At 41.1% G+C, this 23567-nt stretch overlaps 1 protein-coding gene across 1 annotated transcript in view; it reads right to left on the bottom strand.

The window, feature by feature from the left end:
• Positions 1-23567, bottom strand: part of IPO9 (importin 9) — a 56633-nt gene that overhangs the window by 26657 nt on the left and 6409 nt on the right. The window contains exons 2-12 of the mRNA XM_006277983.4: positions 16785-16846; positions 15657-15743; positions 11791-11992; positions 10736-10824; positions 10233-10319; positions 7924-8043; positions 6185-6285; positions 4929-4987; positions 3976-4127; positions 2222-2320; positions 1925-2031 (exon numbers count right to left, since the gene is read on the bottom strand). Of these exons, the coding sequence (XP_006278045.3) occupies positions 1925-2031; positions 2222-2320; positions 3976-4127; positions 4929-4987; positions 6185-6285; positions 7924-8043; positions 10233-10319; positions 10736-10824; positions 11791-11992; positions 15657-15743; positions 16785-16846 (1165 nt within the window). The remainder of the gene's footprint in view (positions 1-1924; positions 2032-2221; positions 2321-3975; positions 4128-4928; positions 4988-6184; positions 6286-7923; positions 8044-10232; positions 10320-10735; positions 10825-11790; positions 11993-15656; positions 15744-16784; positions 16847-23567) is intronic.

The raw sequence follows: 23567 nt of genomic DNA on the forward strand, positions 1-23567 counted from the left end.
AAGTACATTTTACAAATATACACCAGGAAGTACAGAATTAATGTCAAATTTAAAAGACAAAAAAATAGCTTTAGTCTCTCTCCTTCAATTTAATAGTTTTAGTCTGGAAATTTCATTCAGAGAAAGGAAAAAGGGACCATTAATGTGGTCATCACGTTGGTAAAACCAGCCTTAAGACATTTAATTAACCTTAATAGGTGCCTGAAAAAAAGAACCCTCTTCCTTCCTGTTGATTTCCTGATAGCTGCATGAAAGGAGCAGAACTCATGCAACATCATGAGGGCTGAGGGTTCTCTTACGGCAAGTGCCTCAATACTCCTTCAGGCTTCCACATCTCCTTCTGCAAGCCTGATTAGGTAGCTTGCTGGGCCTCACCAAAGCCTCCCACAGCCCTAGAAGCACACAGGGGACACAGAAGCCCAAGTCCCTAGGGCAAGCGTCAGTAGGTTTAAACATACTCCATAGCCAAAAGAAGGCTCATTCAAGGGCCTGTTGAAACCACTGATCATAAGGATACCTGTAAGAGCCCCTTCCTTCATTTGGCAGGCCTCGGGGAATTGTTCAGAAGCAAAACCAACCACCTTCCCTACCTAACAACCTTCAATAAGGCAACTTGGGGAAATTTGAAATACACTTTTAAATTTCCACCCAGTAATATCTACCAAGCCTGCTAATGCTAACAGACCACTGGCCTGGTTATAAAGACTACCACTGAAACCCTAAGGTTTTCTGGATGCAACATTATGGCTCCTTTCACAAGGCTGCTGCAGAAGGTCAGTAACAGGTGTCTTAGGCTGTCTATACCAGGGGCAGGCAATTATTTCAGGTGGAGGGCCACTTAATGAGTTTTGGCAAGCCATTGAGGGCTGTATGACAAGCAGCCGGGGTGGATAAATATTAATTTTCTAAATTTTGTAGGGGCCCTGAGGGCTGGATAGAATGGCCTGGCGGGCCACATTTTGCCCACCCCTGGTCTATACTATGATGATGGTAGCAGTTCTCACTGGGAACAGTTGGATGGCATCCTATTCTCACACTTGAAGCCAAAAATTTACTTTTAAGGCTGCTTTACAATTGTTCCAAAGGCAAGTCTCAACCACACCAGAGGCTGAAGTCTCAGCAGAGCTGCAAAAGGACATCCCAGATTCTAAGGTTTCTAGAGGCAGTAGAATATTTTTTAGCGGTGTTTCCCCACATTCATGCTTCCCTCCCATTTCAGCAGTACATTCTTCCAAGCTCCAAACAATTTCCCAGCCTCTTCTCCTGCCCAAACTTCCTTCATGACTTTTTCCTAACGTCCAAAAGGAGAGGCTGCCAAAAGGCTGCAGGGCCAAAGTATTCTAACGCTTTTAGAGATTAATCCCATTAACTTAAGTAACTTTTAAATTCTAAATACAAGTCTCATCATAAAACAATTTCCTCCGATTAATTGTTATATAAAAGCCCTTTTGGTGTTGTATTTATATTGTGAGCTCTTAGTAAAAAAAAAAAAAAAAAAAAAAATATGAAATCAGTATTTTAGATTTTTAAAATATGCACAATAGCCTATTCTACTGTGCATCAGTGTATTAGTACGATTTTTTTTATGCACCACTTTAATGCGCAGCAGAATAGGCTACTGAACATTAAAGCGCACACGTAGATATACCCACAGGAGTTTAGCTACAATTTTAATTATGGAGTGATTACTGCTACTCTCTAAAATCCAATTAAATATGACCAGAAAGCTAATACACTCTGCAATATCTTCTGTAATGGGTCTTCCTCTCCTTACGTGTTATAACAACAGGTCTGGGACTGATGCAACTTAAATGTTTTTCTAGTGAAAATTAAAAAGAGCCCATCTCAGAGGGCTCCAGGACACAAATCTGAGCAGAGCTAGTTCATTTCACACACACAATTCATTTCAACTATGCCTCCTTACCAATGCTCAGCACCACTGTTTTTAGCCTGTTCAGCTTCTTGTAAATGTCTTGTAGCAGCTGCAGCCAAAGCAGTTGCACTCTCATTCTGGAAGTCAGCAGCCACAGCCTAGATAGAAGTGGAAGTTATTCATTCTTAATCTTTGTATCAATTTATTTTGAACAGCATTTTTGCTCCTGCTGTAGCAAACTGACTTGTTAAAGATGGCACGTAAGAGACAGTAACAAGAGCTAGCTTGATTTAGGTTGCAATTCAATACCATTAAGGTTCTTTAAAAAAAATGAAGTACATTTCTTACCAGCAACAAGTCTTGTGCAGCGATCCTTACTGTATAAGAAAATGTGTCATCATCTTCATCCTCTACAAACTGCTGTGGATTTGCAGTCCAGACTTTTATCTGAAAAAAAGGGTGTGGAAAGAACAACAGTTCACTAACATGCTATGGCTGAGAAACAACAACATCTTTTGCCTACTCTCATGATTATCCAAAGCGCATATCTAATCCAACAGTTCAGCTATCCAGGGAGGTTCAACCACTTTTCCTCTGAAATGGGTTCAGTATTCAGGTGCCAGCATGTACTAATGTTTATTTAGCTGCATTTCAGTTAGAAACAATATCTAAAAGGCTGCAATCCGTAAATGAGGACGTGACAAGAGTCAAGAGCACATTCTACTAATTTAAGACAGGAGATCAGAACAGTATTTTAGCTGACTCTGAAGACTCTCTTGAATTTCTGATAAGTGTTTCACTGCAATTGCTCATTAATTTATTCAATCATTCGTTTAGAACAAAGGTGGGCAAAATAGTGGATCTGGCCAGCAGCCAGACTTCACTTCCCAGCAGCTCCTACCTGTGTGGCTCCCAACCAGTCTCCATGGAGACTGACTGGGCAGGAGCCGCACAGGCAGGGAACACAGCTGAGCACAGCTCCTCCAGGGGCAGGATCCTGGGTTGATGACAGCATGGGACCACGGCAGAGCTGAGATCTGCGCGTCTCTGCCCACAGAATCTACATTCATCTAATGGGCATGTGGGTAGTGGATCACAGTTCTGTGATCCAGCCCTGGCCCCCCCAAAATCCCAGGGTCACCCCAGCCCCACCTGCCTGTCTTGCTCCTGGACACATGCCCCATGCCAGCTGCCTGGACACATGCCCTGCCTGCATGGGTCCCACCCCCAGCAGCGGGGCTGAATCCAGCAGTTACAGCTAGGAGCTGCCACTGCAAAGGCTACTGGGAAATGGGAGTCCACCATGGGCCTGATCCAGCCCGTGGACCAGACTTTGCCTACTCCTGGCTTAGAACCATATATTCCCATATGCACAAACATTCTTGAAAAGACTTCTGACGTCCCCAGAGAGAATATTTGAATTAAATTGTTCTAAACCCTAATAACTGCCGAGGCCTGCATGCTTAGCACCGTACCAATGATAGATCCAAGGTGTCTAACAACATTCATAAGCCCGGTGAGCATCTGACAAACAAATAGTGTGCTGTGGAATGCACTTTGCCTTCAGATATTGAGTATCTGCCTCCAACTCATTGAACATACAAGCAGCAAATACATCAAACTCTTTCCTAGGCTTAGCACACACTACTAGTATGGAAGGAAGGAAGGAAGATTAGCAATAATCGCGCCTCGGATTAACCTCATTGGCTAGGGCCCAAGGAGACCACCACAAAAGAATTTAAAAAAAAAGATCAAAAAAGGCCAAAAGTCTATCCCTTCCATTACAACTTCCACCTCCATTCCTGCAGAAGCACTATGAACTTCTCCCAACACATTCTATGATCTTACCAATGAAAAGATTTGATGACATTCCTTCATCACTTACCATTATCCCAAAGCACGTTAGAATATTACTACTGTCTCTCAATTTTCATAACTCCTAACACACAATTTTAAGAAAGAGATGAGGCCATTTATATTAGTAGCATGGCTTCCTGCCACTCAAATATTTTCTAGAGCATTAGCTGCTTGTTTTAAATTTGACATCTCTTCCCTTCTTTACTGAAAGTACTTCCTATACAATGTTATACAACTGTACTCACCTGCTCCTCTGTAATTTGCATGTAAAGAATGATGTAGTAGATCAGCTCAGGCAAAGCTTTTTTCACTGTGCTTTTAAATTTGTGGTTTTCCAACAAGGCATGAACAAATTCAAATATGCTGAACACAAGGTTTTCAAAGCCCAATACTTCACCTGAACAAAGAACAAAGGAAAAGAGCCAGACCTGAAAATGCAGTTAGAGCACAAATAGCTTGCAAACACAGTTATAAACCATTATTATATCAATCAGGATGATCTCTGGTTTCATTCCTAGACTAGCAAGAACTGGATCTACTGCAGGGAAAACCCAGAAAGAACCCATTTCCCCTTTACACTAAATTGTAATCCCTGGAAATGATTAAGGGCCAACACTTTCTGGTTTTAACAGATGTCCTGCCTTTTTCATAGCTGAAAGGACAGAGGTCCCTTGAACTAATTATGTAGTTTATAACAAAAAAGAAATGGTGCCAGATTTTCTTTTTAAAATAAATTTAAAAAACCTAACTAGAGTGTCTTCCTCAATTTAAATCTTCAACTACAGTAAGGATTATTGGACATGTAGAGGCCTCCTTAACCACTACAGTTTACTGCCTGTTATTGTAAGCCACAATATCACATACTCATTCATAAACCTATCACAATCCATCTTAGAATTCATTAGGGGGTTTTTTCCTTCCACTACTCTTATTAGAATGCTGCTCCAGAATGTCACTCCTCTGCTGTTTAAAAAGAATCTGATTTCCAGGCACAATTCATTTATGACCAAGAAACCACACCCTGGTGTACCTATGAAGTAATCACATCAATGCATTATAGTACAATGCTGGAAAACTTTGTATGTTTTCATGAACTGTTAGCACATCTAGGTCACTGTTTTGACAGCAGGATTTGTTTTGATGAATTTCCCTGCTATCCATCTTTAAAACAGGTAAGTGTAGTACAACTCATACTTACCATCAGAGTCTACAGGGTCCTCTACTTCTTCTGTGTAATTTACTTCTGTTCTCACATAGGTAGCGTAAGTTAAGTAAACATGATCAAAAGTTTGGTTTGCACATTTCTAAAAAGCTGCTTCCAGTTAGGAACAAATCTGCTCTTAACCTGAAGTCTTTGCAATTTGCTTCCCACCCCCCCCCCCTTCTGAGTTTCAAGCAAAATAGATAAGAACCACAGAAGACCATGAGCTGCCTGAACTAAGTGTGAAAGACCATCACCAATTACACTACCTGTTTACAGTCAGATTCCATAGGACATTTTCAACTATGCTTCAATCCCTCAGAATATATTAATTCATTTATAATAAACATCAAAGTTAGGAGTATGCATTACCATATAAATATATTTGCACTCATTCAAGTTCCATCTGCCCTAGAATTAGGTTACATACACAATATGCTCCCATGCTCTTAAACTGCCCAGGCTGTCCAATGTACAGCACCAAGATTTTGAAATATAAGACTATGAACACAACACTGCCACCTAAGATACTGCAGTCTGTCAAAAGGTACTGTACCTCCCCAAAGGACCAGACTGCCAATTTTTGGGTGCCCACTGGTTCTCACTGAAAAAGGAGAAAGCTTGGAAAAGAGCCACGAGATGACTTTTAGTCTGGAGAAACTGCTTTAAAGTGAATGGCTAAAGCAGGTCAATCAATTTAGTTTATCCAAGGGGAGATTAAGAAGCATCACCAGGAGAACTACCCACTGGATGGGCCTCCTTAACCTAGCAAGCAACAACATGGCAAGATATGATGGCTGAAAAATGAAATAAAAAATGTTGAATCTTTTTCAGCTTGAACAGACATTAGGTCTGTTACCAAAGGATATTCCTGAGTGAAGTCTTTAAATCAAAATTAGGTGCATTTTTTTAATGGTACCCTATTTTCTACGCTTCTAATAACCTATATTGAAATTACTGGGTAAAGTTGTATGGCTGTGTATTACAGATGGTCAGATTAAGAAGAAAAACAGTTCATTTTGGCTTTCAAAATTTGTGAACTTGTTAAAAGTTAACTGTTTTGAGCTGAGTAAGTTATCAGAGGCCTATGCAATCTATTGTTTTTTTACTTATTTATCTGCAATGGTAAATTAACTACATTCCAATTTCTGCAGTAGCTACATAAGAGATCTCTATATATAGTAGCTTCCTATTATGAGAGGCCACAAGGATTTTCTTTGATTCTAATTTACACCACTCATTTTAAAGGGTATAAGGCTGCACTTTCCGTAAGGGTATTCCAAACAATAGGAAGGACCTGCTGCATAGAGGAAACCATGTGCTTAGGATAGTTCTTCACTAGTGCTGTCACAGCCTGGAAAACAAGACAAAAGAACAATTACAAATGAACATTCAAGCAATGTATCAGATTAAAAAGTCAGAATAAATATATCGACATTGCCAGTTCTCTCAGAAATATTTCATTCATGTTTGCACTTTTGTAGGGGTGAGTCAAGCTTACCTCCCCCTCCCCCAGCAGTTTCAGTTTGCAGACAACAATCAATATTGAAGCCCTGAACAAGCAAAATTATTATCTGGTCCTGGGAACTTTTTATGCCCATGGATTGGCAACTTTAAAGGAGGCAGGATTATTTTTGTTTGATGACATTTTAAACTGTACCTTACATCTCTTTAACATGTCCTCCCTCCTCCCCCTCAATATATTCTTCAACTTTTTTTAAACCACTCTTCTTTCCCTCCTATCCTGTGTAACTACACTTTTCTATCCATGACCTAATGCACAAAATGATATTCAAAAGGAATTTACACACAAATAATCTAATGTCACTTTCAATCTAATGGAAAGATCGTTCAATTCCCCTGCCATTTGATCTGCCAATCCCGTCATGAATAATTACTATTGCCAGTTATAATTCATTAACTTACTGAAAATAATTTATTATAAGACTGTCCATTCACTTAAATACCAGTTCAGGTTTTTTCTGTTAGCTTTGATTTTCATTAAATTGATGAAAAATAGCATTTTGCAGTAGAGAAGTAGGACTGAAAGAGTATCAGTGCAACAGTTCTGTTCTGCAGAATCCCCTATAATCCTACTCTGCTCCCTCTCTTCCTTGGCAGCATACACTATTTGAGGACAATACCAAATTTGTCACCACTGTTCCCGAAAGTGCAACTGATCAACAGCATGCTGGGACAGAGTAGTGGGGTGTGCAGAAGAAAGCCGGTGAGTATTTACTGTAATGAAGCCCATACTTAGTACACAGCGGAATGGGATCAAATTCTACAGCAAGAACGCCAACATGCTGTGGAAAGCCTAAGTCCAGAGGGACTGAACTGCTCACTGACAAAGCCCTTTGACATTTGTTTTTAGCAACTTATCTCTCTACTAATTCTCCAAACAGCCAACTTGATAGGGCACAGCACTGACCATAATGTCTAAACACCCTGACCTTCAACGTTCTCAGCCCCTGAGCCCAGGAAACAACAGATCTGAACCAGGTTCAGTGGTTTTCAGCTTTCCAATTCCCGAGTGCTGCACTATGCTCTAAGGCCAGTGGTTCGCAACCTTTTTTGTACCAGAACCCATTTGTAAACATCGACAGCCAGTCTCAACCCAGTGCCCCTTGCTCCCAACCTGTTGTCCCCTACCCCCAAGCCCCAGCCCCTCAGGGTGTGGGGCAAGGGGTGAGTGTGAGGGGCAGGGGTGTGGGGCATGGGAGCCCCCCAACCAGTCCCAGGCAGCCCCTTGCAGGCTATAACCAACAGCCTGCAAGGAAAAAGCCATAGTTTCCCCACTTTTTTTCTCCTTTAAAGAAGAATCAATTTTTAAAAGTTTGTTGATTCGTTTTTAAAGTCTGTTCGCAACCCTTTCACATAACACGAGATGCCAGAGGGAGCAATCAGCTCAAGGGTTTTCTACCATAAGATTACAACTGTCAAAAGATCGTGTATAAACATTTCTGTAGTCTAACACTCTTAACCAGCTTACCTTTAAGACCTCCATCTTAAATCCACTGTCTGACGTAGGCCCATCAGGCATCTGAAGAGCCTGAACAAAGGCCTCTGTGAACTGCTGCACCACAGGAAAAATCAACACTTTGGCTGCACCCTAGTCATAATCAACAGAAGAACAAGTGAATTCCAGATACAATAACTAGTACATTTACATACCGCCCATGAAGCTTTACAAAGCTGAAGCCATGGACAGGTACATTTATGCCAAGGAAAAAATGCTTTTTTCTGGCACAATATAAGATAGCATATAGGCATTCAAGGGGTTTTCTGCAGAACAAAAACAACCTGTTCCTTAAAAAAAGAAAAAAAAAATATATATATAGCTCTTTAAACCAGCAGCTTCAAGAGAAAGAAGTTCTCTCAGACCACCTGTAATGCATGCTTGCTTCTTTCAGGGCCGAGTCTTCCTCTCTTCCTTCCCACTCACTCCAAGAGAGGAGGAGGAAAGAAGATAACTGGTTGCCTCATGGCCTGTCCAGCAGTGAACTGTCAGAGACCTCTGCTGGGATGACACTGATGCAGCTGAATAGTACCAATACTGTTCAAGCAGCAGTGCCAATTCCTTTCACCACAAATGTTTCCAGAGTCCTGGGACAGTTCAGATGGTTCCACCAATGTCCCTTACCTCTTGAACAGGGGTCTCTCCAGATCTTGGAAAGTAAAGTGGCAGAAATGGGGATGACAGGGCATTCCCCATGGCTTCAAACATCTGGGGTCTTCCCAGGAGAGGGGAGTGAGGTGTTTTCCTGAGCCCCATCATCACTGTATAGGGGAGGGGCTGTCCTTGACTGCTGCTGCTTTTTAGCAACTACCATCTGATCACCAACAGCCTTTCAACTTCCAGGGCTTACAGGGGGGGCAGGCTGTCAATGACCGTTTCCTTTGGGGCAGTGGAAACCAAGGAGCAGCCCTCAACACAGGAGCTGGAATGCCTGCACAGCCCCTTTCTCACCAGGCTTATGGCACTGGAAATGTTTGGCACTTAAACTGAATGCCTATCCATACCCTGAATCTCCAAGACAGCAAAGCAAACCATACTGTTCTGCACCCTACCCACCCCCCGCAAAAAAAAGCTGGTGACAATGACAGCGCACCGCAAAGTCCATGCAGTCTCAAGTTTAAGTACATTTTTTGAGCAATCCTTCAAGCCAAACTGATGGGTTTCTCAAAGCCTAAAAGCTACCGTAACTTACCCAGTTAATTATTGCTGTCTTAGTAATAACAGATAGCCTAAGAATTAAGGGGCTCAGTCATCTGGTGAATACTGTATTTTCCCGCATACCACACGCCCCCAAATAAAATACACACCTTGTTTTTGGAAGGCAGAATGTAGGAAAAAAAGATTTTTTCCAGTCATGGACGCCTGTGTGACTGAGTAAGTCCTCCTGGAAACAGAGAGTTCAGGAAGTGTAGCATCCCATGAGACAGCCTGGGTTAGGCAGCAGGGACTTCCTGGTGTGGCAGGACAGCAAAAAGGCTAGGCCCCAGACCTTTGCAAGGGCAGTAGTAAGACTGTTACTTCTTTGCTGTAAATAGTTCTTTATATAAATTCCTGTAAATAAGAAAGTGTTGTTTCCATACCACAAGCCTTACCAAGATACTACAGACTACAGGCAGCAGCTCACTCACCCTCCACCAGTTCGGTGGCTCTACAGCCAAAAAAGTCCGTGTTTCCTTGCTCTATTTCATCCTGATTCTCTACTTAAGGTACACTCCCCAATTTTGGAGGGCTGAATTTTTTGGGAAAAAGTGTGTGGTATGCAAGTAAATACAGTATTTAAAAAGCTTGTTCTCCTAAAGTCAAAAAGCTGTGCTCTAAACAGTGGCGAGCAAAGCAAAATTATAGGCCCTAAACTGAACAAAATCAAGCAAAATAATTAATATATATATAATAATATATCAAGGGAAATTATAGTTTCCCTTGATATTGTTCAGGGATAATTATATACATTTCAGACACCAGAACCTGTTTGTTTATAGAGACTTATGACTCCATAGCCAAGAGTTAAATTTTGCATTTCAAAAGTGAGACAACTCCATGAGTCCACTCAGCCAGGTGACTGCCTGAGACCTTGGAGGGACCAAGAGACCAGGGAGGGTCTGAGGTGCAGTTTACTTCAAAACTGACAGCCAAAATAAATGGACAATACAGTGCTTCCTCCCCAGAATAGCAGGGCTGAATCTAAACTTCCTGTTTCCAATCGCATCTGTTTTACATTTGCTCAGAAACTCGTTTCCTATAACATACACACTAAATTCACAAACTTCAAATTCAGCTCTTACTTTCTCTAGCTCTTCCATGTTACAGATCATATGGGCACATGTGGTGAAGATCTCCACTGCACGTGATCTTGTGCGAATACCATAAACCTAGAAGGAAACATGTAATATGTTTCAAGTATGACAAGAGAAATATTGATATCGAGAGCATTTCACAAGCTGCCATGAAACATGCGCTAGTCAATTTAGCACAATTCAGTAACTAGCTCTTCTAAAAGCAAAGTCTGAATTTGAAAGCAAGGCCCTAGCAAATTACTTATTATTGGCAAATGAACTTGGAATCTTTTATACAAGAGAAAAATAGAAAGGAAGTGCAAATACCCCTTGCAATCCATTTGTTCCTTCTCTGAGAAGTCCTCTTAACACATTCAGCACACTTTCACATATAATTTCTAGCTACACCTACAACAGTCTTAGACAGAGTAGTGGACAGAGTCCTCAGCCTACAACACATTATGCCAGCAAGCACACTGGGAAAGTGAAGACAAAGGGGTCTTTTTTCATACCTCTGCCATTGTGAAAATTTTATACATTTCAGGAAGAATAACAGGAGCGACGAGAGGCATCTGTGTGTCTGTCACTTCCCGGGTAAACTCTAGGAATAGCAAACACATAAGAAGATTTCCTATACATTTAAGTATGCTCCCGGTTCTCATTCCAATCCAGTTAAATTCTAACCATAGAGATGTTTATTATTGGTTAATTATAGACAACAGTGAAAGAATGATAGTCGGCAATTTTTCGATTAGACAGCTGCAGCACACTGACAATACTGACAGCTAACATGCTTCAGGTGTTGAAGGTCTGTTTGGTAAATGGTCAAGTGTAAGCACTCACTTTATACATAAGATTCTGACCTCAGCATTGCATTTTACCCAGAGGGAAAACAAACGCACTGATTTTTATTATAACTTTAAATAGCCTGGGTCAGAAGAATAATGACCAAAGGGTTTGGGATTATTTTTGTCTTTTTTGATATTGGAGTTTCACTTTCTAGAGCTAGTAGTGGGGTTTTTCAAAAATTGTATTTTGTGTGCGCAATATTCCACACACGCCCATATTCATGCCTGGTAGAAGATTAGAATGGAACATTTTCTAGGGTTTGTAGTTGTTTGTAGATAAAGTTCATGCCTTAATTACAATTTAAAATTATAAGATTTGTGAGAAAAGTTTCTTTATAGAAAACCACTGAGCTAGCAAGTGTCATCCTTCTGCTAAGATATTTTAAAACAAAACTTTCATCTATATTAAAAAGAAATCCCATCTGTTGGCCAAGAAAAAATAGAAAAAATGCCAAGCTATAAGTTACAGTATGTGAAAACAGGGTGTTATAATGGAAGATCCTTATCAACCTTAACTTACAGAACAGGTAGCATGTGACCAATACAAGCCCTCTACCTTAATGATATCCATTCAAGCAAGGAAATTTAGCAACTTAGATCCAGGCTTTAATCCTTGCAGCAGAGAGATGGCAAGTTCCAGGTTCATCTATCTCAGGAAACAGGAAAGTGAACAAATAAAGTCAAGGGAAAACCAAGGTAACTACCCGAGTGTCACATACCTGTAAGCACTCTCATAGCTCCATGGACTGCATTCACATCCCCGCTAACCAGCATTTCCATCAACAGATTGAACAGCTCTGGCCAGGCTTCAGGCCAGTCCCAATGGGCTATAGCTGAAACTGCATAGGCAACACTTGAACGTACTTTGCTGATCGACTCTCTCAGCCCGTTGGGTAGCAGCTCCCTAATGGCAACTTTTGCCTGCAGAAAATAAAGTTACTTAGCAAGAGAATTTCAAACAGTGGTGCAATACGTGCAACTAATAAATATTTTGCATATAAAATTTGACTCTCCTTAACACCAAGAGAGAAAGAAGAATATACAATATTTTTGTCTTTCGTTACAGATAACTTACTCTGTTACAAAAAGCACGCTATACGCCACTGCGGATGCCTGTTGGCAAGGCGAGAAGTCATATAAATCATGCAAGCGACACTAGCCATTATCTCTGCAGAAGTAGCCTACTCTAAATTGTTCATAACTGGTTAAGACTTTTTACTTTGTTACTCAGCAATCTTGCCTCAAGCACCAGCCTTGAAATTACCAAGGCCCAGGATCCTAGCACTAACACCAGGTGAAAGGAGTTTCAAGGACAGAACTAACAGCAATTGATGGCAGCAGTAGAGATAGGGATGCAAGACGCTTCGAAACTCATTGAGGTTTGTCTACGGCAGGAAAAAAAAAAAAAAAAAAAAAAGAGGTAAACCTAGTGACTTTGCCTGTTCCCTGCAAAGTTCTGCCCCCTTCCTACCTGTTCCATTTTAAACTACCCCAGTTCATCCCCCACCTTTATTAACACAGCTCAAGTTTTATCCAACCAATCCCAGAACTCTCCTGCCTCTGAACCTAATCGCTCTCCACCTTATACCCATCAACCACCTTCCACTCTCCCATCCAAATGCCATACCTAATCTCAGATCTTCCTTATCACTATCCTATTATTCCCAGTGTTTGCCAAACTAACACTCAGTTTTATTCCTCCCTCAAACCATCTTCCCCCTGGTTCCTAATTCCAATTGCTCCCTCCCACCAAACTTCTTGTGTAAATCTCAAAGGTTCCCCAGTAAGTTAATTGGCCTGTTGCCCCTCCTCACTTTTTCACCACTCCTTGTCCTAGCCTTCTACCACGTCACAATTTCTCTCTGTTCTCTCAAACTACTTCTTTCTCTTCCCACTCCTATTCTGCCTGTACTCCCTTCCACATTCAAGTTCAAGTAACTTCTTCCTCCACCTTGCCTCAGAGCCAACAGGAGGATTAAGTCCCATCCTAGACTAGAGCTATCATTACAGAGAAAGTTCAAATTTACCCCTATAACCACAACCTGGAGGAAGTTATGCCAAGGTACCTCTGCAGTTTTGTCAATACTATGAGTAATAAGGGAATAGAACACACTCCAAAAGGAAGAAATTTGTGGAGGTTAATTGTTAAAAATAGAAGGTATTTCTACTGAGCATATGAAAGCTATAATCTTCCAAAGACTTGCTTTGTAAAATTTAAGTGGACTTTTAGGGATTAGCAAAAACATCCCTCATACAGGGCTCTCTCCCTTACCTAGTTTCAAGTTCTACTTCAAACACAAGGAGGTAATGCCGCTCAACAGAAGTCTCATGATTTATTTATTTATTTTTATTAACAGTCTACTTTGTTCTTCAAAATAGCTAAAAACATCCTTACTGAATTTCTTGGGAAAAAAATATTTCAGCCCATACTGGTAACATCTTGGCAATATTATAAACAACTGAAAACAGATTATTTTACTGAGAAGTGTCAGGAAAGCTTAACAGGACCAGCTATATACATTAAACACAGGACAGCTCAAGTAAAACCTTCATCCCAAAATACAGTAATTTTGTAATTGTTGTATATTTCACAGTGTATACGTCAGGTTTTGAAGCTCGATTTTTGTGTTTAAAAAAAAAACCCAAAAACAAACCACCCCTTGATTTATACAAGGTGCCACATCAAAAAATTGCTGCCGACTAACCACTAGCTTAGTGAACGCATGAGGCAGTCGCATTACCTGCACTAATTACAGGAAGAATGATGCCACTAATTATCAGAGGTATGGTCACACTAAATTACCAGCACTATTTTAGTGAAGACCAAATTTAATTACTGGTACTCAGGATGCCACCAAATTAAATGAAATATGATGCCAAGTTCAAGACCAGACTGGTCAACTTTGCTTTTGGTACTAACAACTGTTCTGCAGCCTGTCAGTTTGGTGCAAATGAGAAATTGATTCGTGAAATGTATGGGAGAAATTAGATGTCTGTGGTGAAAAACATCGACAACACAGAGAAGATGCCACGTGAGAAGTGTGCAGACTGCAGAAAGTAATGCATGTGGCCAGAATTACAAAGATACCTTGCCAAATGGATCAATGATCAGTGGCAGTCTGGCAGAATCTTAACAAGAAACATTATCTGACTGCAAGGCAAGATATGGACTACGGAGAAAGGATTGAAAGACTGTACCAGCAACCCAACCTGGTGTTTCCAGTTTATAAAAAGCAATTTTCTCTCTGCACCAGGGAATGAAAGTATCGCAGAGATACTAAGATAGCCTAGTTCCAGAGCTATGTGTTGAACCTCTGAAAGAAAAATAATTACAAATCTGAGCCAAATTGAGAACATGGATGAAACACCCATATGTTTTGATATGCCAACAAGCCGAACCATGGACGTCACTGGCGCTAGAAGTGTACTGCTGAAGACTACAAGCCATGAGAAAACCAACTTCACTGTAATTCTTGCCTACATGGCTGATGGGACAAAACTACAACTAATCATCATCTTCAAAAGGATGAAACATTCCCCATGAAAGAAAAATTCCCCTCTGGCATTGTTATTCATGTTCACTCAAAAGGCTGGATAGATGAGGAAGACGTTCACATTTGGATATAGCAAGTATAGAACATGTGCCCTGGCATGCTGTTAAAACCAAAGTCGATGCTCGTGTGGGACAGGTTTAGGACCCACCTCTGCAGCAGTTTGAAAAAGAGTCCATAGCAAAGTAAAACAGACTTAGTGGTCCATCCCAGAGGGCTAACATCCATTGTTCAACCACCGGATGTGTGCTTAAACAAGCTATTCAAAGACTGCATTCACATCAAGTGGCAGACCTGGATGATGAGTAGCCAACATTCATATACAAAAGCTGGAAATATGCGAGCAGCCTCCTTAGCAAACTGCGTGCCAGTGGATTATTACAGCTTGGAGGGACATTAAGCCCGAAACCATTTCATGTTCATTCAAAAAAATGCGGGATCAGTTATTCTAGGATGGCGAAGAGGATGATATTCTGTGGTGCAAAGAAGATCAAACAGAGGAAGACGACACCAAAACATTCAATTCCCCCTTCCATACAATGATCAGATTTCTAACCATTCAGATTGGGAGAAACTGTTTAATAGTCTAAATTAATTAAATGAGGGATTTTTAACAATTATTATTATTAAATGAGAGAATTTTAGATGAAGGGTTTTTAAATGTTTTGTGACTGCAAGATGCAGTGACTGGTGCTAATGGCCAGTAGTAATCACTGCTGATTAGCAATTCATGGCAGCAATTGTTTGATTGATGGCCCCTGACCTGTACTGATTGCTAATTGCATGTAACCCATGGCGACCAGCGCCGATTATGCTAATCATGCCTATTACCATTTGTTCTTAACTCTGAATAAACTGTGGGTCGACTTGTACACCGTGCCTATCAAAATCCTGACTTTCTGCATTGAAAAAAAAAGAAATGGGGTGAACCTACGCACCATGAAATACGAAACCTAGTTTCAGTGGTAAAAGTATGTCAATGACAGACAGACAAACAACATAAAATCACTTTGGTATTAAAAGATTAGTCTTACCCTTTCGGTAGTTTCTGGAGGCCTAAACTTGTCTGAGTGGGAACACCAGTGAGTTTCCACATATTGTTTCAAAATGACAGATGCTAGCTGTAAGAAGAAAGAAAGAACATGAAAAAAACAGAAGGCAATAGCTGCAGGACTGTTCAAGTATTCCAGACTAATCCCTCTTAAGGAGGGAATGTAGTTGGCCAAAATGAGAGGCTGGATGTGAAAGACATAAACCTACAATGCAGTGAAAAGTAAAATCTATAGTCATTCACTGTGCTCTGACAGCCCAAGGGACACTATACAGAGAACTGTTTGATACCACCTTTATCCACCTTAATTCCTAAACCTTTTGCCATCTTTCTTCCCTCCTCAATCTGCAAAATAAGCATTATGCTAAAAAGGCTCAAAAATTTCAGTGGCTTAGCCCAGTGTTCTAATTTCATCAGACTATAAAAAGCTGTTGCTTCCACAAACCTAAAGATAATAAAGTATAAAGCAATGTGCATGCATGCACGTGTTGAAAAACACCACTGATTTTCACTGTACCTAAATAAACAAACAAACAAACAAACAAACAAACAAAGCACAAATTCCATAATAATGGCATCTCAATAGGTGAGCCATCGCAATGGAGAATGCTGACAAATTTAGCATGCTTAACTTCCAAGATAAGGGACTGGGATAGCGCAAGTACTACGTGGACATTTCACAGCCCAGAGTTTGCAAGTTTGAGGCTACAGCAGAAGTGCTCATGGTGTGGCCCTACCAGATGCCAACAAATCTGTGAATTCTGCTAAGATACCTTGTCGCAAGGGCACAAACAAGGAAAGAGACTTCCAAGATCAGGCACTAAAATTCAATATGCTTATTGCCAAGCACTAGTCTAGACAGATTTCCATGCCATCCCAGGCTCTATTAATTAAAAAAGAAAAGTGAATGATCACCAAGCCTTTAGAACTCACACCTAGTAAAAGCAACAGGCACGCAGCTAATTTTAATCAAGGGGAATCCACAAGTAGTTATTACCCAAGACATTTAAAACTTCCTAAAGAGGATAGAAACAGTTACAAGATGCACAGAAACTCCCAAACCATGTGCTGATCCTACAGGACCACTTAGAGCATGCTTGGGAAGACTCACCTGACGAATAGCCAGAGCTCCCTGGGGATCTACTGTCAGTTCTGCTAAATGAACACCAAATTCTGGAAAAAAGAAAGAAAAAGAAAAAAAAAAAAAGATAGCTACATGAGACCAAGGATATTAGTAGCATTGTTATGAAGAAATTCATGCCAAGAATAGAAAACTAGGCTAGATACTAGCCCACACCTTCTGGAAGGCATACTACTGGTGGCATCACTTGTGTAAGTAAGACAGCCCTACAGGGTAACCTTTCTCCATTACAGACATCTAATTTCTCCTATATGTTCCCAGTACATACTCTTCCCCCTTCCAATAACTTCATTCACTGTCACACAGAACTTTCTGGAAGTAGTTTTACCAATAAGTAAACAACCATGAATAAAAAGCATGTTACAAATTTTAACAACATTTACAAATGTTCAACACAGAACTGAGTACAGTCAGTGACACTGAATGAGTCCCTGCCCAGAAGAATTATGAACAAGAAGCTGAGCTACAGAATAGTTTTTCAGAGTATAATTCATGAAACACCTGCTGGTCACTCAGTGAAGAGATATGGGGGATACAATTCAGTTCAGCTGTGCAGAAAATATAGCAGAGAACCAGTAGCCATTCTAGATAAATCTGTTAACTAGTGAACAGACTAATTTTGCATGGTTGATATTTTCATATCTTCTAAAATACTTAAAGCAGATCTGCAAAGAAAAGAAACAGTGGTTCTGCCATTCTCTTCATAGGGCTATAATTGGGCTAAAAGGAATATAAGGCTTATAGGGCTACAAGGAATTACAAAAAGTCATCCAAGTCCACCCATCATGGAAATATAACTAAGTATGCTCAGGTTTCCTGAGATAACTGACTTCAGACCAACACTGCAACTACCTCTCTCTAGGTTTCCTTTAACATGCATTTTTTATGACCTGTTCTTAAAGATATGACAATTCCACAACTTCCCTACACAGCTATTTCAGCGTTTAATCAGCCCTGCTGAATAACTGGAAAATCTTCCTTAGTATCCAACCTGTGTGTTTTTTTCTGCTGAAAATTAACCAGATTTCTTTCTTATCCCTCCCAACATCAGTCAAAGAGCACAAAATATCATAGTCTTCTTGAAACAACCTACTTCCTTCCACATTCCCACCCGTGTTGTTTTCTAAAACTTCCTCTTGTTGCTCTCCTGTACATTCTTTCCGTTTTGCCCATAAAATTTTCTTCCAGTGCAGTATCAAAACTGTATAAATCTACCCCAACTGCTGGTGAGAAGTGAAAAAAATTACTCCCGTGTCTTACATAAGACACTCCTGTTAATACATCACAACTATTTTCTAGATCAGGGATGCAGAGCCATAGGTGCGTACCCAGCCTGTGGAGTTCCCCATGGATTGGAAAATTTGGCAGCAGGGAAGCAGCAATAAAAATGGTCACCCTCCCCTGCTGCCAAATTCCCAAACCCTGAGAATTTGCAGGGTGGAGCTGGGCCACCCCCTGCCCTGGGATGGATAAAGCTAGGCCACACCCGCTTTGCTTCCTGGGGCCAGGTTGGGGCTGGCTTGAGCCCCCTTCCACCTCCCTGTGGGGCCAGATCAAGCCCCCTTTCCCCTGCAGGACTGGCTGGGAGTGAGGCACACCCCATTCCTGCCCCTTGCAGGGCCAAGTTGGAGCAGGGATGTCCTGCGCCCCGCTCCACACAGCCGGATGGGTCCCTGCCATTACTGCCCCTTCCCAGGTCAGGACCACTAGCCGGGTCCGACTCACAGATAGCCTGGATACTGCCCATCTGGCCCCACCAGCCAAAAAAGGTAGCACCACTGTTCTAGACAGAAGAGGAATTCTGAACCCCAGGAATCCTGCAGGTTTAATTCAAGCACTGGAAGGAAGCATGCCCTCTCTGCAGGCTCTTCTGCCCTTGCCACTAGGCCTGACCTCTTCTACCTGTGTTCTCTCTCTTCTGTCCTTGCCGTCTCTGTGCATTCACTTCAAGCTGCTTTTTTTCTTCTCCTGCAGCTACTTGGACACCACACCACAGGGATCACTTGGCACAGGAGACAGTCTCATTGCTTTCATTTCTGGCACTCTAGTGACACAAGAAATCCCAGAAGAAAGCACTGAGGAAATAACTGTGCTCAGCCCCTGCAGCTCTGTGCGGGAGCACACTAGGGGAGGAGAAGAGTCTCTCAGACCTGCGCAAACGTCAGTTTTGTGGCAGAAAAGCTTCCATGACAAAGTCATTGCTGTTTCAAAGTTTATCAATTGCTGTTTGTTTGTATATTTGATTATATCTGACCACATCCAAAAGGCTCAGAGGCACTTGCAACAAACAAGCAACCCACAGATAGGGAGCGGCAGTAGATTCCACAAACACCCCACCAGAACATGAGCACTCCAGCTCCCCATCCTGCAACTACCACTTTTCTACCTAAGCCCCATATAGCCCTACCGTGCTTCCCAAATGCTGTTTGCATCCAAATACAGAAAAAAACAAAACTCTTCCTCCATCCCTCACCCCCTGCCCACCCCCTGCCTGAGGAAGATTCCTCCACTATCCTCCAATATCTCTATTTGTGTTTCATCTGCTATCAACTTTCATTGACAAATGTAGGGTATCTGTACACATGCGTGCAATGCAGCGCTGTGTTGCATACATTTGTATAAATGGCTGAGAAAATGGCAGTGGTACGCTTTTGAACTAAAATGCATCAAAAGTGTTTTAGTTTCAAAGCACACTGCTGTTGTTTTCTTAGTGCTGACGCCCATTTTGCCATTTATACAAATGCATGCGACAGCACCAGGCGCGTCAGTTTGCGTGCTCTGCAGCAACGATTAATCGAGTCTGCTCCAACTCACTGCATTTCCAGTGTGCCAGAGCAGTACGTGTATAAATGCCCGTCATGTCTGCCAGAGTTCTAAGGAACTACAAACTGTTGACCTTCCAGGTTAGCATTTGTGATGAGGTATCTGTCTAAGCCACAGGGTGGGCGTGTTTGGTAAATCACAAACTGATCATGTCCTACCAATTTCTAGGCTGCTAGCCTAGCCATAGACAGACACACATTTGTAGAACTACAAAAATATAGTGCTATGAAGGCTGTAGGTACAGCCAGAAAGCTACAAAGTTGCTGCAAACCTGTGCTCAAGCCAGCAGACAATAGAAGGCTGCTCCTCTGTTCACCCCTGGCAGCAGCTCTTATGCACAAGGGAGACAGAGGGCTTGAGAGCGGCATCACGCTGATATTCCCATTTCTGCAACATGCCTGAAGGCACAAGGTGACGTATGCAAACCTGTCTCAGTCTGGACACAAAGGCAACTGAGGTGCAGATGAGTCCAATAAGATTCAAACAGCTGCACACAGGCTGTTTCCACACAAATTAGCTAGCCTGCTTAATTCACCTTAAGAAATGGCTTTCATAATAAATATCATGAGAACTGATAAATGGCTAATGCCATCTGCCCATTTTAAGTGGTTGACCATACTACCTACAAGCATCTTAAATGACTAATGCTTTTTTTAGTATTCAATACCTTCTGTCTGCAATTTGCTAGAATCAAATTCTGGTATCGAGTTCACCCTACACGTGAGAGGAAGGCAGAAAATGGCTTCAGATAGCCAGTCTTCAACCACATTTACAAGATGACTGCGTTTCTCTCTTTCACAGCCTACTTCCACCCCGTGGCACATTCATGAGAATAGTTTGGCAAACACAAAAATATTGTGGATACACCTGTAGATAAAGAAAAGAAAAAGACTCCCTGGATCTCAAGGAGACAAAAAACAGCTTGAAAACTTAGTCCCCAGAGGCAGCGCACTTGGCATAAGTTTGGTTTGCCTAAAGTGTTTGGTTAGGCCTAAATTGCCTAAGTGCCAAGCTTTAGGTAAGACTCTGAACTCAGAGAAAAGATTAAAAGCAAAAGACCTACATGTCTCAGTTCTCATATGTTACTGATACTCTGCTCTGAAGAAGTAGTTCCAAGCCCCTGTGTTTCCCTATCAGTCACAGCTCTCAAAAGAAAAACATATGGAGGGCTAAAACAGCTGGACATCCTGACAACTCATAGAAAATAGGGAAGCTGATTCCTGGGAACCCAGAAACAACATATGAGTACAGATGAGCTGATAGATATCTGCACTATTTAGGCACCATAAAACAATTTAAGAATAATGCTATTATTCCTCAAGGAAAATCTAAACAGCCTAAAGGAGCCCATTTAAGGTCCCCTCCTCTTCCACCACAAGGAAAGGCAAGCTTTAAGAGAAGGAAAGGAAAAAAATAAAAATAAATTAAAAAAAAAGAAGAGTCTTGAGTCCAGCAAAGAGGTTTACTTGGACTAAGCCCAAAGAACTCAAAAAGCAGGCAGAATCACAACCAACATCTGTGCAATCTGCTGTGAACTGAATCTCAGGTGGGCAAGATCGAAAGCATCACTACCTTTCTCCTACTCAAATGCACTTTTTAGGGTTAACCAAAAAGGTCACAACTTGAAAGATTCATAAAATTGTACAAAATAGTCCAGAGGACCACATAAAAGAGCCCTCCAAAAAATAACTTCTGAAAGCAAGATTCTCGACGAGGCAGTGGGAGTGTCCATGAGAATAAAGAGATAATTGCAAAGCAACAGAGCTATGGTGTTTTGTATGTTAATGGCATGGAGTTCTTCAGGACCAAAGCTGCATTAAAAACAAAACTTAAACTTAAAGATTCAAGAAACACTACCTTCTCTCACTGAATTACAAGAAACTATCCAATCTGATGTCAAAATATGTGCTGTTTTTAATCAGTCCAAGTTTTCATAGAAAGCAGCAGTCACTTTCTGACTGGACTACTTCAGCTTTGCCAAGTATAAGGTGGACTGTTATTCTGAAACCAGCAATATCCCAAGTCAAAACATTTTTCAGGGCAAAGGTGAACCACTGGTTAGCTGCCAAAAGGTACCTCGTGTTTGGCAACACCTCAAATATTAATTCACTGTTACTCAAAAGTCCTGGGTAGGGAACTGTGGGATACCCAGAAAGAAGTGATGCAGACATGGAAACACGGAGGGCATGAGCATGCATAACACTTTAAGTGGACGGACATACAAGCCTGTTGAACTGGTTTGAATCTACCTGGAACCGTTCAAAAGTGTACCTGGAAAAAAAAATTAAGCGTTATTTTGAACACCAAGTTCTCTGTGACAGATCAGGTCAGTCCTCCTGACATCCCACAATGCACTGCTCCATGCTGCCTCTCCCCTTCTCAAGTTTTCCCTTCCCAAGTAGCTCACATTTATGTTTTTAGAGATTTATTATGTTCAAGCAACTTCAAGTACTCGTAGGCGATCAAAAAACACCAAAACTCCAGCCCTTACATTTCAAGATAAGTAATCTTTAACAGCTTCAAAATCCTGAACTGCTCTAAATATTTAAGTCTGTCAAAGTAGTTCATGCAGTTACAGAACTGTTATAATATTTATGATGGAAACGTTTTATGGAATTTCATTTTATAGAAAAAGGAAATACAACCTTGACTATGAAATTGAAAATAATGTTAACTAAGTAAAATGGGCTTGAACCTACCATTTCATGGAGGAATCTATGACAGACCCCATCCCAGTACACATTTGATCACAATAGTTACTGAGGGATCTTAACATTTACTGATACCTTAATTAGCATTTGTACCCATCAGGTCTGTATCCACTATTCTGCTGCCCTACCAGCCTTTTTGTTTTTTAAATTAAAAACAAACTAAAAGTTTTAAGAATGGCAGCAATAAGCCCAGCAGACCAAAGTATGAGACACCACTTACAGGTTTTTTTATATGACTACAGTAGATGGTGTCTTCAGCAAAAGGAGCTTCACATTCAAGAGAAATCAACCTGTGCTTTGGGAGCTCTTGGCAGAACTATGGAATCATTCTGGCTAATAGCATATCTTGGATACTTTAAGTGTTTACAAGAATACTTTTTGAACCAAAGACATAGCAGCTAATAGAAAAAACTGCATAACTGGCCTTCATCCAAGTGTAGGCTCCATCAGTTAGCCTCAGTGAACACCATATGCCCAGGAGTGAGTCTTGATCCTCAGGGGGCTCTCCTTTGCAGAAGGGCAATGTTTACGCTATACTGGAAGAGATCCAGAAAATGTCAGATGAGAACTGGAAAGAAATTTCTACTCTTGACCCCACATTAATGGGATCAATTCATGAACACTAACTACTTGCAGCTATATAGACTAAGCATGGATCTGATCTGACACAGCAGGGTATAAAGAAATCATGGACTGGAGGCAGAAGACAGTTTTCACTTGTCCCAAGAAGTGGACAAATGATCAGATGAATCACAGTACATTTTACCTTCTTCTAAAGGACTGCATATTAATCAGTACAGAATACAGTATGCCATGGTAAAAACAAGGGGAAAAAGTTAAACCCTGTACTGGCAAAAGTAAGTATAGAAGTGAAGGTGGCAGATCAAGGAAATGAGAGAAGCTGACTGGAAATAAGCTACAGAAACAAGGATACTAAACCACCAAACACAAATGTCTAAGTAGCATCAAAAATTGGAAGGGAAGAACCGTATCCTGCTTAAAAAAAGAAGTTAGCAAACCTGAAAATCCTAAATAACAGAAACTGGTTTTCCAATCAGTATGCCTACCGTAGAAAGTGGCTGCCATGGGCATGATACACAAATGTAAAAACATAAAATGTTCTTCACACCAACAAACCAATTCATCCAGACAGTAAAATGAAATTGGATTGTTCAAGCTCCAACACCTATTCCCACTGCTGCATGAACACCCCTCCACC

The sequence above is a fragment of the Alligator mississippiensis genome, chromosome 14 (genome assembly GCF_030867095.1).
Source record: "Alligator mississippiensis isolate rAllMis1 chromosome 14, rAllMis1, whole genome shotgun sequence".
NCBI lineage: Eukaryota > Metazoa > Chordata > Crocodylia > Alligatoridae > Alligator > Alligator mississippiensis.